The 12,040-nt window shown below is 39.0% G+C and overlaps 1 protein-coding gene across 1 annotated transcript; it reads right to left on the bottom strand.

Annotated features, from left to right (window-relative positions):
- Positions 1-6,652: 6,652 nt before the first annotated feature.
- On the bottom strand, positions 6,653-11,657 carry fam83b (family with sequence similarity 83 member B). Its single transcript, XM_068568550.1, has 4 exons — positions 11,208-11,657; positions 9,798-9,962; positions 9,024-9,148; positions 6,653-8,663 (listed from the first exon to the last, which is right to left on the bottom strand). Exons 1-4 carry the CDS (start codon positions 11,655-11,657, stop codon positions 6,653-6,655), a joined length of 2,751 nt encoding a protein of 916 aa, XP_068424651.1.
- Positions 11,658-12,040: the final 383 nt, after the last annotated feature.

Below are 12,040 nucleotides of genomic sequence, written 5' to 3'. Positions count from 1 at the left end.
GATATGAAACAAAGTCTTTATATTTGTTTGTTATTCCTATGTTTGTGTCAAACTGGCTAAATGATGCAGAGGTAGTCTGAAGAAAAGCCTTGCTACTCTATGTGTATATATACACATGAGTTAAACCTTTTTCATGCTTTCATCAGTGTCTTTTTTTAATTTATTGTTTCATATGAATATTATCAGGATTCTGTCCCCAAAATAAATTGAAATAGACAACAAGGAAACGCCTGTTGAATTAGTTTCACCTTCCAAAAGCAGAGCTAATTAATTTCCTGCTCTCCTTTTGTGTTTTTTGTTGCTTATCAATGATTATCTGTGATTGAAGCCACTTACATGAAAGTTGTTTCCCTGTGTTTGCCATTGATCAATACGATCCTGCTAAAGTAGCACGGCAGGGAAAAGATGACAGATATGACTCAGCTTTGATTAAAGCCAAGTGTTCTTCTCCACTGAGCATTGAACGAGGATCAATAATAAGCAAAATTGTCTTTATTCTCAGTTGGAATAATACTTTAAGCCTCTACTTACGTGAAGTGAAGACATTTTGTCCATTGTCGTGTTTGTGTCGGTCATTCCAGATGCGTTTGTTCACCACCTTATTTGCCTCCATGAAGGTTTTTCTCTGATGGGCCCACTGCCCAACAGACATGGTAATGTGTATCTAAATTATGTAATCTGCCATACAGTCAAATTATGAACAATAAAGTAATTCACTAAAGCTTTCCATGTAATTATAACCGAAGTGTACAACCATTAATTTAAAACATTTTAGAAACCCTTTCCTTTACTATCATTTCTTTATATGTAATAATAATGATAATAATAACATTGAATAAGTCTGTGTAGAAATAAGATACCGTACATTATCTTAAATAGGTAAGACCGCCATTTTGAAAACGTATACATTTGATAAATCGCATTGTTGTTTAATGCATGTGATAATGAAAACATAAACATGTTACATACTTCAGAAATGAAACCAAAAGCATTTAGGTGGAGTTAAGACGCTAACTCATTCTTGTCATTTCAAATAAAGAGTGTGCTCTATCTTTTCATATTAGGTTCCCAGTTAGGTACACAACGATCATCAGAACAATACAAACGTTCAGGCTCTCTCATGAGACTCATAGGCGTACCGCAGAAAAGGATCCTGATCGCTCAGTTTGGCTGGTCGGCCATCTCTAAGAAGAGTCCTTGTGGTTCCAAACTTCTTCTATTTGCGGATGATGGAGGCCACTGTGCACATTGGGACCTCCAATTCTGCAGAAAGGTTTCTGCACCCTTCGCCAGATCTGTGCCTCGATACAATTCTGTCTTGGAGGTCTACAGATAATTATTTGGACTTCATGGCTTGGTTTGTGCTCTAACATGCAATGTTAACTGTGAAACCTTATATAGACAGGTGTGTGCCTTTCTAAATCATTTCCCATCAACTAAATTTAGCACAATAAACTCCAATACAGCTGTAGGAACATCTCAAGGATGATCAGTGGAAACATGATGCACCTGAGCTCAAGTTTGAGTGTCATGGCAAAGGCACTGAATACCTATGTACATGTTATATTTTCATACTGATTTTTAAAATATTTGCTAAAGTTTTCTAAAACAATTTCACTTTGTCATTATAAGGGGGTGTTGTGTGTAGAATGTTGAGGAAAAAAGTGAATTGAATCCATTTTGGCATATGTAACGTAGCAAAATGTGAAAAAAGTCAACTTTCCGGATGCACTGTATATGAAACTGTAGAATCTGTTAAAGCATCCATCCATCCGAACCGCTTATCCTGTTTAGGGTCGCGAGGCCCTGGAGCTGTTCCCAGCTGCCATGGGGTGAAATAAACCCTGGACAAAGTTGACAGTCTATCACAGGGCCTAAGCATAATAATCATTTTATAGGCTAATGTAAAAATATTTTAAAAATGTAAAGATACTCAGGCAGTAAATATACCGGGGCCATTAGTCATTGTCTCAAACGCCGGCATGACATCATTTGACACTTAGCTGTCACAAAAATAAAAAATGTTGTCAATACCCAGAAACTCTGTGGATCTGTATCTGTAATTTGAAACAAACGTCATCAAGGGAAGTAACTCAACTCAAAATGTCATCAGAAACAGAGCTTACAAAAACCTCAATTTGCATAAATATTTGGGACTATTTAAAACTTTGTGCTATTATCAAAAGACACTCTCTATTATAAGTCCTTTTGAAATAATCTCCACTGCAGAAACAGCTGCCTACTACATTTCCCAAAGCATGCAGTGGTCAGAGACAGAGGCTGTGGCAGTGGGAGGTGCTTCACTTCCCTCCTCAACCTCATGTGGGAAAAGAATGCAATCACATCCATGCACCTCAGTGGTGATTTGAGCTGCATTTCAATGAGGCTCCTGGAAGGCCGTCAGCGTTGTCAAGATCAGTATCAGGATGTGGAAGATGTGCTTTCGATGAATAGAAGAAGTTTACAGTCTCACATTTTGAGCAGAGCTCCAGACTGCCATCAAAGCGAGAGCATCTCTAGCTACCGGGAGGAGCCGCAGGAGGACGTCTGATCGCTGCATTGCATCACATAATACTGACACCGTTGTCAGTGAATATATTGCTGATGTATTTCTTCTTGCTCCAAGACAGAGAAGAGAGGAGGGAGTCCGGGATAAGATTCAATATGGGGCAGCGAGGGCACCTGTTCATCTGAGGTTGATTAGTGGTGCAATAGATCATTAATCTCATGGTTTGCATTGCATCACGGATCAGATTCATGAATCTGATCATAAGTAGGATCCGCACAAAAAAAATATAGTTTTTATAGTTTTTCTGATTGTTGTGTTGTTGTTTTTTTTACACTGATACTATTGATGACCATTGATGATCCATATTGGCAGATACAGATCCCTTTGTTGTTTCATTAGAGTAGCTGCTCTTTAAGGCTCCAGGCTTTTTTCCACATCATCACAAACATCATTTCAACCATTACATTACATGTCATTTAGCTGACGCTTTTATCCAAAGCGACTTACAATAAGTGCATTTAACCGTAAGTACAAACTAGAAACAGGAATCAAGAGAATACAATTTCTTAAATAAAGTCAAACTACAAAGTGCTATCAGTAAAAGCCATCTAAGTGCTGCCTAAGTGCTGCTGTCATTGTCTTTATTCAAGGTGTAGTCGAAAGAGATGAGTTTTTAGTTTGCGGCGGAAGATGTAGACGTTTTCTGCTGTCCTGATGTCAATGGGGAGCTCATTCCTCCATCGAGGAGCCAGGACGGCAAACAGTCGTGATTTTGTTGAGTGTTTAGTTCGCAGCAACGGAGCAACAAGCTAGCACTGAAATCACCACTACAAAAATCTAAATGTTACCCTTTTACTTTGTTATTGTGATTTATAGTGTTTTTTTCTTCATAAAGGTGCATAATTCAAATGATTCAGCAATAAAAGATTGTATTTTAATTGATTAAAACAAATTTTGTCATTATCATTTTTAATGATGTATCATAAGCAGCATAGAGGTAGTTCCCTCCATCATATGCATGTATGTTGCTGTAAAAACTTATCTTTCAAACACTTATATATTTACATTCCTCACTATTACTACATTTTGCAAGACTACACGTGAAAAAAATCATGACATTGTTAAAATGTACCTGCACCTGATACTTATTTTCACCACTAATGTTGATACATAACTCAGTTTATCAAACATAAATCCTTTGCAAGGGAGTCAGTTTACAAGAAGGATATGAATTATATCTCTAAACATAATGGATAGGATGGAAAAGGGCGATATCTATGATATCCATCCCTGAGGCATACATGCTAATATACACAGAACAGATTATGACTATAGATAAAGAACACCTATGTATTGCACTACAATGAACACAGGTGCAAACCTGATATTGCACCTGTGTGTGTGTGTGTGTGTGTGTGTGTGTGTGTGTGTGTGTGTGTGTGTGTAAGAAAGGAAGAAAGATTAAATGAACTGAAGAGAAATTTTGAGGATAATGTCCTATATTTTTTACAATCAGAGGTATACCTGAAGTTTGAAGTGCTATTTATTTTTTTTAATCAGATTTTACAAAACACCTTTGTTTTCCTTTTGTCCATATATTCAAACATAATTAAATAATATTATAAAACAATAAGATATTATCGATAAAGTCGCATGATAAAAATGTAACAGACTCCAGACAACAAAAGACTGGCAGCTGGATATTGTTTTAACTGTTGGCTTGTCAACATTTGACAAATGATATAATCACAAATCTTCATTTGACTTTCTTCTCTATATAACTGGTGTAATAGATTGTTTGACAAAAATAATGTTGTTGTTTTATGTTCTCTTCAATGCACATTCCTAACTCTACTTCTTCCCCCGAGTCTTTGTGCTTTCTCGCCTCTCAGGTTTCCATGAACCGTGCCTGTGTCTGGAGCCGGTCCTGCCTCCTGCCTCCTAGGCCCTGTTTCTTGCCTCCTGCATCCTTGGCCCTCGCTTCTGCCTCCTGCCCACTGTCTCCTGGGCCCTGCCTCCTACCTCGTGCCCCACCATTCTACCCCCTGCTCTGGGTCTCATTGCTGATGCTCCTCCTCTCTACCTCCTTCTTCTGACATGGATCGTGGTTATCTGGATTGTGGTCTATGTCTACTGCTCATTATATGAATAGTTTCTGTCATATTCATGTAATATGCTGTAACTGTGTTACGTTGCTCATTCTGGTCACGTGACATCTACTGCTTCTGTCCATCTGGGGAGAGGGATCCTCCTGTTGCTCTCCTGAAGGGTTCTTCCCTTTTTTCCCTGTAAAAGGGTTGTTACTATCTTTATTTAAATGTTTTATGTAACAGGTTAAAATGTATCTTTTCACTCATTTCTGATATGATACATGTATATTTGTGCTGTATTGGATGGTTAACTGTTTTCTACCACATATCTGTAAACAAGAAAAAGTTATTTACGTAAATCACTCACTGTATTTTTCTAGAATGAGTTGTGCACCCAACACAACATCATATGGCTGGGTTGTATCATGTGTATTGTCAAACAATATATTCTAAAAAGACATAACTCCGATCAACATAAATGTGTTACTCTAACCTTTAGCCACGGTTTCTATCTTGAAGAATTATGTAAATAATGTTGAGTGACCATGGTCATTAAATGTTTGTTTTATGACATATGCTTTAGTGTGTGTTTTGCCTGTAGTTGTCATTTAAAGTGTTTCGGCTACCACTTTTGTTTTATGTTCTGTTAATAATCAATTTCCTGGAAGACTTGTTTTGGCAAAACAACCCTTTTAAAAGCCTGAAGGAGTTGATTCCAATGTGCAGACCATTTCCTGTTGTTTTCTCCTTCAACAATCAAACTGTATTAGTTACACTTTTATTTTTTCAAAGCAAAACTTAACAAAACTTTACAGTTAAACTCTACTAGATTTAATTCACATGATTCATCCGTAAATGTCAGACAGGAAGAAACACAATAATCACCATCAATCATTTTTATCAGCATTTATCAGCATTATCAAGAGAGAGTGCACTCGAAGAGGATCTGCTGTTTTAAAAATATCCACATTATTTCCACCACAAATATCCCTAGACAAAACCCAGAGAAGCAATGTGGCAATGGGTGTCAAGCACCTTTAATGCTATAGTAAAAATAGCTCAATACTCAGTCGTAATACTGTGTACCTAACTGTAAATAATTCATACATCTGTCCCCTTGAGTGAAGGATAAAAGATGAAATACTTGAATCCCTAGAGAACGTGTACTGCATTTTTTATTGTCCATGTAGTGCATGTTGCATTTTGCCTTCAGCAAAAGCACCCCAGGTGAAGAGGGTCAAAATGTAATGCAGCATGCAACTTCCCCACTTACATTAAAGCAATTACTTTTTGTATTACATGTCTTCTAAAATTAGATGTTTGAATATGTAAACGAGGCATTATTGCAAAGTGTATTTTGCAAGGAGAAAGAAGAAAATCTAAGAATTGACCAGTACAAGAAAGAATACTCTTTTGTCTGTTTTTAGAATAAAACAGTATGTTGTCTAGCACAGAGGAAAATGTCCTTCATTGGCTTATCCTATTTGGTCTATTTTACAAATTACAACTTCCATGGCATTCAACTTGTCTGAGGTTGATTTTTTTTTCATCATGTGGATTTGCGGTAACTTCTATGCTGATGGTATTTTCAATGGCAGTTGACAGTAATCCTCTCAGTGTACAGTAGCAATAACAACACGTTGGTATGATGTACACAAACACACCTGCAGTTGCAGCAAAACATTTATATATATATATATATATATATATATATATATATATATATATACTGCAACTGCAGGTGTGTTTTCCCTTTCCCTATGGCACTGCTACTATTTAAAGCATCTGCAGCTTCTTCTTGTTTGAATATATTGCTTCAGGTTGACACCAGTCGAGGATAGACTTAAAGACAGTGTTTACGATTGTGTTGTATATAAATGTCTGTATTTATATAAAACATTCATCAGTGCATCTGTACACAATAACAAAAAGTGAAGGTCAACATGTAAACTATGTACTAAAAACAAGTAAACACAGAAATTAAGACCAACTGTAAGAATATTTACATAATGACTCAAATGTGCATTGGTAAGAAGTGACCTGTGAAGATGTGCTACTTGTTCTTGTGTATGAGATGGCCCACTCGTTGAATGAATTTCTCCAACTTATTCTCATGGTGCCCTCTTGCAGAACGGGTGAGGTTGTGTTCGATGGCCGCCTCATCTCTCGGAAGGCTTTTGGGTTTCTCCTGGGAGCGCTTCTTGTCAAACGAGCAGAAAGGCTCAAATCTGCTGTAAAGGCGAGTCTCCGTGCCTTGTTCTTTGCTCCAGCCGGCCACGTCAGGGACGGGCCTCCCGCTTCTGTCTAAAACGCTGGGTTTCTTCTGAGTGGTGAGTTTAGGAAGAGAGACTTGCAGTGGATATTGGTGCCCCTCTGTTCTGAAATGAGGCTTTGAAGAGGTTAGATTGCCGCCCTCTATCTGCTTCCTGTGATGCTCCGAGGAGGACCTGACAGAATTGGTTGCGCTATGGGGAAGTTTTCCTCCTCTGTATGAAATCCTCTCTTCATCCTCAGCTGTTATGGTGTCTGTGCTGCCAGTTGACTTCAGACTCAGTGTTTCATGTGCTCCTGCTGAATCTTCTTTCTTCTCTGGTATGTTCAGCAACGATTTTAATTTATTGGAACTCTTCTTTAGAAAGAGCTGTGAGCGTATGTTGGATTTAGCTGTTAAGTCTTTGCTGTCAACATCCAGGGCTGCTGCGGACACAGTCCTGGATGGCGGCTCCTGCCAAATGGGAGTACCATGGCCTCTTGTGGCTGTGGCGCTCTTGACATCATGATGAGAAGCAGATCTGTGATCATCTTTCAGATTTGAACTGTATCCTCCACTCTGTGCATTGATCCCTACTGTGCTTCTATTCACTTGCGTCCTTGCGAAAGCTCCATACATGTGATCCGAGGATTCATGCTTGTACTCAGTGTTTGATCTTGGGTCTGCTAAGCTATGCCTTTTGTGCCAACTGTCTGACATGATGTCCTGGTTTGTGACCATGTGTCCACCTGTAGGTCTGCCTAAGCTGGCGTACAAAGATTGGTAAGAGTTTCTACTTTGACCGTAGTTTGCATTGTTCCGATTGTCATTCAAAATCTGCGAAACTTGCCTCTTATACATGTACTCGTCATTACTTATCCTATTTTCTGTTGCTGCAGTTGGATTCCACTGCATGGATGAGTAATGCAAAGGAGTGTTTGGGGCTGCTGAGGTGTTGACACAAGTGGAGGAGTTGTTAAGATGTCGGTTTGGCTCCATTTGCTCTGGTATGGTGGACCTGAAAGCAAGGGAAGACCTCATCCTTCCCGCCATGAAAGAGTTAGCTTTGTCCTGTGGTTCAAACTGGTCTAAATAGTCACAGGAGTCTCCTCCGAATGGGACGTCAGGGCATTTGAGGTAAGACTCTATCCTTAATGTGCGCATAAAGGACTTGGATGTATTCTCTAGCGTCGGCATGTTCTGCTGCAGGGAAATAATCTGTTTGTCATTGCCATTGTAAGACTGACGTATGTTTTGACCCCTCTGTATTTTTGGCACCTGTAAGTAATTGTCTGTGCGGTAGTGGTTGGTTCCGTTCCCGGTTTCTCTGGAGATATTCCAATTACTCGCTCTGGGCCGGATGTTCTGCATCAGATGTTCATCTTGTCTCTCCCCAGCATAGCTGTGCCTTTTAATGAAGTTCATCGACTCTGTAGACTGAAATTGGGGCATCTGGTTCTGAGCAGAGATCCCATTCTCAATGAAGAGCCCAAACTTGTTCGGTTCCTCCTCAAAGAGCCTCCCCTCAAGATCTCTCGCTCCTAGTTTCCTCTCGCAGGTCTTCCGATAGACTGTGTCAAGCGTGTGCCGCAACTGGTCCCTCCGCTCAATTTTTTGGGCAGACTGCGTGTTTGGCAAAGTAATTTGTCCTTGTGGTCCATTGCGTTGGAACAAAGCTTCTTGAGGGCAGAGTTCAGCTGGCACAGTCGAGCGGGCATAGAGGGTTCGAAACTCCTCGTCGTATGACTTCACCAGGTGGCCTGTGATCACCTGCACCATGCTCAGATTAATTTTTTCATATGACCATGTGAAGCTGCAAACACACGAAAAATATGATTATTTATCTATCGAAAGTAGAGAAGTCAGACTGATGTGTGGTGTAACACTCTTTAGAAATGTAGGTTGAATGTAATTCAAGCAATAACAACAACAACAAACAGACTAGACAAACTACAATCATTAAAAACAGAAAGAAAAACATTATTTTCTAAGGTTTAATTGAGATTCTTTGTAAGTGTTGCATTTTCCAGAAAGTTCCATCAAGTTTTTCTAAAAGCATCAATAAGAAATGTTGACAGCAATTTTGTGGCGAGGGTCAATAAGTGTATTGCTTTGCTTTATGAGTGCATTTAGTTTATGCCTCAGTGGTCTCAACCACCGAGGTTGTATTTACCCGTATGAGCCATAAATCGCTGTGAGGCAGTCGACTAACAGAAACTTCTGCTCCAATGCTCCATGAAATTTTGCTCCTGATCGACAGAGGTAATCCGGACCCTTCACAGTGCGCACCCTCATGTTCTGTGGTCAAAGAAGATAATAGGTATGTCAATCTACCCCCCTACCCAAAAAATGAAAGAAAACTGAAGTACTGCAGATTTATCTAAAGTTTTGAAATATGTTGTATTTGTTGAGCCCCTCATGTCTATTTTGTACTTCTGTGGAGAAGCGCTCAACAACTAGCCGTAGTGTTGTGTCCAAAAAGAAAGCACACGCCACTGCAGTAGCATTAAGAGTGCTTGGCGTGCATGAGCGTCGCCCGCACATAAGCACAAATATAGGCCCACTGCATGTGATATGTTGCATGTTCCCGACATTTGTACCTTTTGTATGCATGTAAATTCACAGTTATAGTCAAAGATGTAAGTGTATAAAACAATGCTAATTGTTTTCATATTTAGTGTGCAAACAAAACAGTGGCTTCAATCTTCTTACATAACTCTTGGCAAGGAAGTGAACAGACAGTATGTTATGAGGTTAAACTACTTATTATTAATTAGTTTTGCTTAAAAACGTTGCTTCTTGTGAGGCTTGGTGCTTAATTAAAAAGCGATAAGAAAAACATTAAATAGGAATTACTTTTCAAAATGTACCCGTAATGCTTGTTAGAATCAATTAAATCAATTCAAATTCTGAAAATGAAATGGATGTTTTCAAATCATGTACTTACTCTGAGTTGATGAATTTTGACATCTTGATTTTCAGCCATTGCGAGGAAACTTTTTAAATGGAAACCATCCAAAAGCACGTAGACTGGGACTCCTCGTATAGAGGCATCAACAGCTTCTTTGAATATATCGACATCAGTAAACATGTCCATCGCAATGGCAATGACCTGCAAGGACAAAGCAGAATAAAGCATGATCAGTTCAATGTACCGGAGACAAGAGCGCATTTAACTAGTTTACACTTATAAACCTGTGACCTATTTAAGAACAAACACAGTCGTTATTTACAAACATGAATAATAAATGTAAATCGGACAACTACAAACAGATACAAACCTCAAAGTGATGCCAATGACAAAAAGTTGTTATACTAGACGGAGACAGACGAAGCATAAAGTCGCACAATTTTCTGAGATAAATTTGGAGAAGTCAATTAGCCAAGTATAACATTTATTGATCCCAAAATCATATCTGTCACTTGTGGAGTATTCAAGGACCAGATTAAAAGTGTTTCTCTCTCATTTCACTTTGAATGAACTGTGATGAAAGTCCATCAAGATAATGTGCAGTGCTGTTCTAGTGTCATGTAATGAGCTCTTTAATTTCTTTGATAATCAGTCCGACAACATTTCAAGCTATTTAAACTCCTTTCTTTCACTCGTTTAATTTCCTGTGGAGGAGGTTTCTGTCCTTTACGATGAACCATGAGAAGTGTTCGTCATTCCTAATCATATGTGCTTCTTTCAAAACAAATTTAATATTTAAATGAATAGAAATTCAGAGATAGACCTTCCAGCTGCTCCAGAGTCCCATGACATATATCTGCATTTCATTTGAATTACTTTTCACTGTGCTGATTGTCATTAGGTTGAAAAGAGAAAATGATTTAGTTTGCTCTTTTTAAGCAGATATTTACTTCTCTCCAGAACGCTCTTGTCACTGTTTTGCTGTGGCAGTTGGTTTAATTAAGAGCAGCAGTGCAGAAGTAACAAAACTGTACAGATGTAGCAGAATATAAATTATCTACTAACTATTTGAGCTCCAAAACTAGTTTGATTTATCAAGATACCATTGTCTAACCCACTGAGGTGTTAATAATGTAATCCGCCTTCTATATATTGTTCCTACACTTTCTTCTTACATAGAGAAGTTGCTAAACCAGATTTCGACCACAACAACTCCAAGCTGACACTCCTTGCAACTGGAAATTCAGAGCTACAAAAGTCTGAGGACATTCCCTGGCGGTAACCGATGCTTACGAAATACTTAAGAAGAGCTTGAGCTAAACACAGTGGAGAAACAGAACGTCTGAGTCAATTTGCTGCTCTATAATAAAGTGTCATCCATTTGAACATCAAACCTTTTCATGGGTTCTGTCTTATTAGCATATTGTTCCAGGTAGTCTTGATTACCTGTCTTGCATCTTGAATATGCTTCCGGATCACCTCTTTGATGGTGGGGTTGTTTTCTCTTGGTGGATGAAAGAGCAGATCTATATTCGTCTGTAGTTTTTCTTGCATGGCATTCGGCCAACCCAAGTCCAAGTCTGGCGTTTCCACATCCGAGTGGGCAGGCCAGTAAGTCCCTGAAGATGACTGGTCGTCCGGGGAATCAATGTTTTCCTGAGTATGGTTTTTAGGTGGGAGTTTTTCTGCTTTTTCAGTGATGAAGAGCAGCTCTTCCTCCGAGAGGAAGCTCCCGATACGTTCTCCCTTGAGGAACTCCTGGTAACTGTCTCTGCCACCGCTGGCCAGGCAATCGATGGCCAGGCGATAGGACTCCTTATAGTGCGGTTGAATGAATTCCTCTGATTGGGACTCTCCCCTCAATGAGGACAGCAGGGAAAACTCTGGGGTCTCCATCGCTGTCGACGCTTTCAGCAGGACCTGTCAATGATAAAGAAAATCAATAACGTGATGTAAGAGAATCAGAGAACAAACATTATTACAATGGGCGTAATGAGACAAAGGAAACTGTACAGAAAGGTCATATTGTTGTAAACGTAGGGTAAATATGGAGAACTGCCCTAAAACACAACCGCGCCTCTGTTTTTTTATAGTATGTAGCCTGATAAATACACCCGTAGTTCTGAGTTACACTGAATCACAGCCTTTAAAGTTCATAATAATAGAACCAAATAGATAAATACATTAATGTTTAGATATCTGCAGAATATCTAAATAAACCAAATGATTCAAAGTTATTGAGGAACTACTTGTCTATTACCAGCTAGTTTATCAGTCTC

The sequence above is a fragment of the Clinocottus analis genome, unplaced genomic scaffold (assembly GCF_023055335.1).
Source record: "Clinocottus analis isolate CAN_PGR_092001 unplaced genomic scaffold, fCliAna1.0.p SCAF_8, whole genome shotgun sequence".
NCBI lineage: Eukaryota > Metazoa > Chordata > Actinopteri > Perciformes > Cottidae > Clinocottus > Clinocottus analis.
Note: the sequence above shows the minus strand (reverse complement) of the source record. Positions and strands in the feature narration are given on the sequence as shown.

Excerpts from the sequence above, each read along its gene's own strand:
- fam83b (XM_068568550.1), bottom strand. The coding sequence starts at position 11,657 with ATGGAGACCCCAGAGTTTTCCCTGCTGTCCTCATTGAGGGGAGAGTCC. Across the intron at positions 9,963-11,207 it reads ATATTCAAGATGCAAGACAG|GTCATTGCCATTGCGATGGA; the intron begins GTAATCAAGACT and ends TTGTCCTTGCAG. Across the intron at positions 9,149-9,797 it reads TCAAAATTCATCAACTCAGA|AACATGAGGGTGCGCACTGT; the intron begins GTAAGTACATGA and ends CTTTGACCACAG.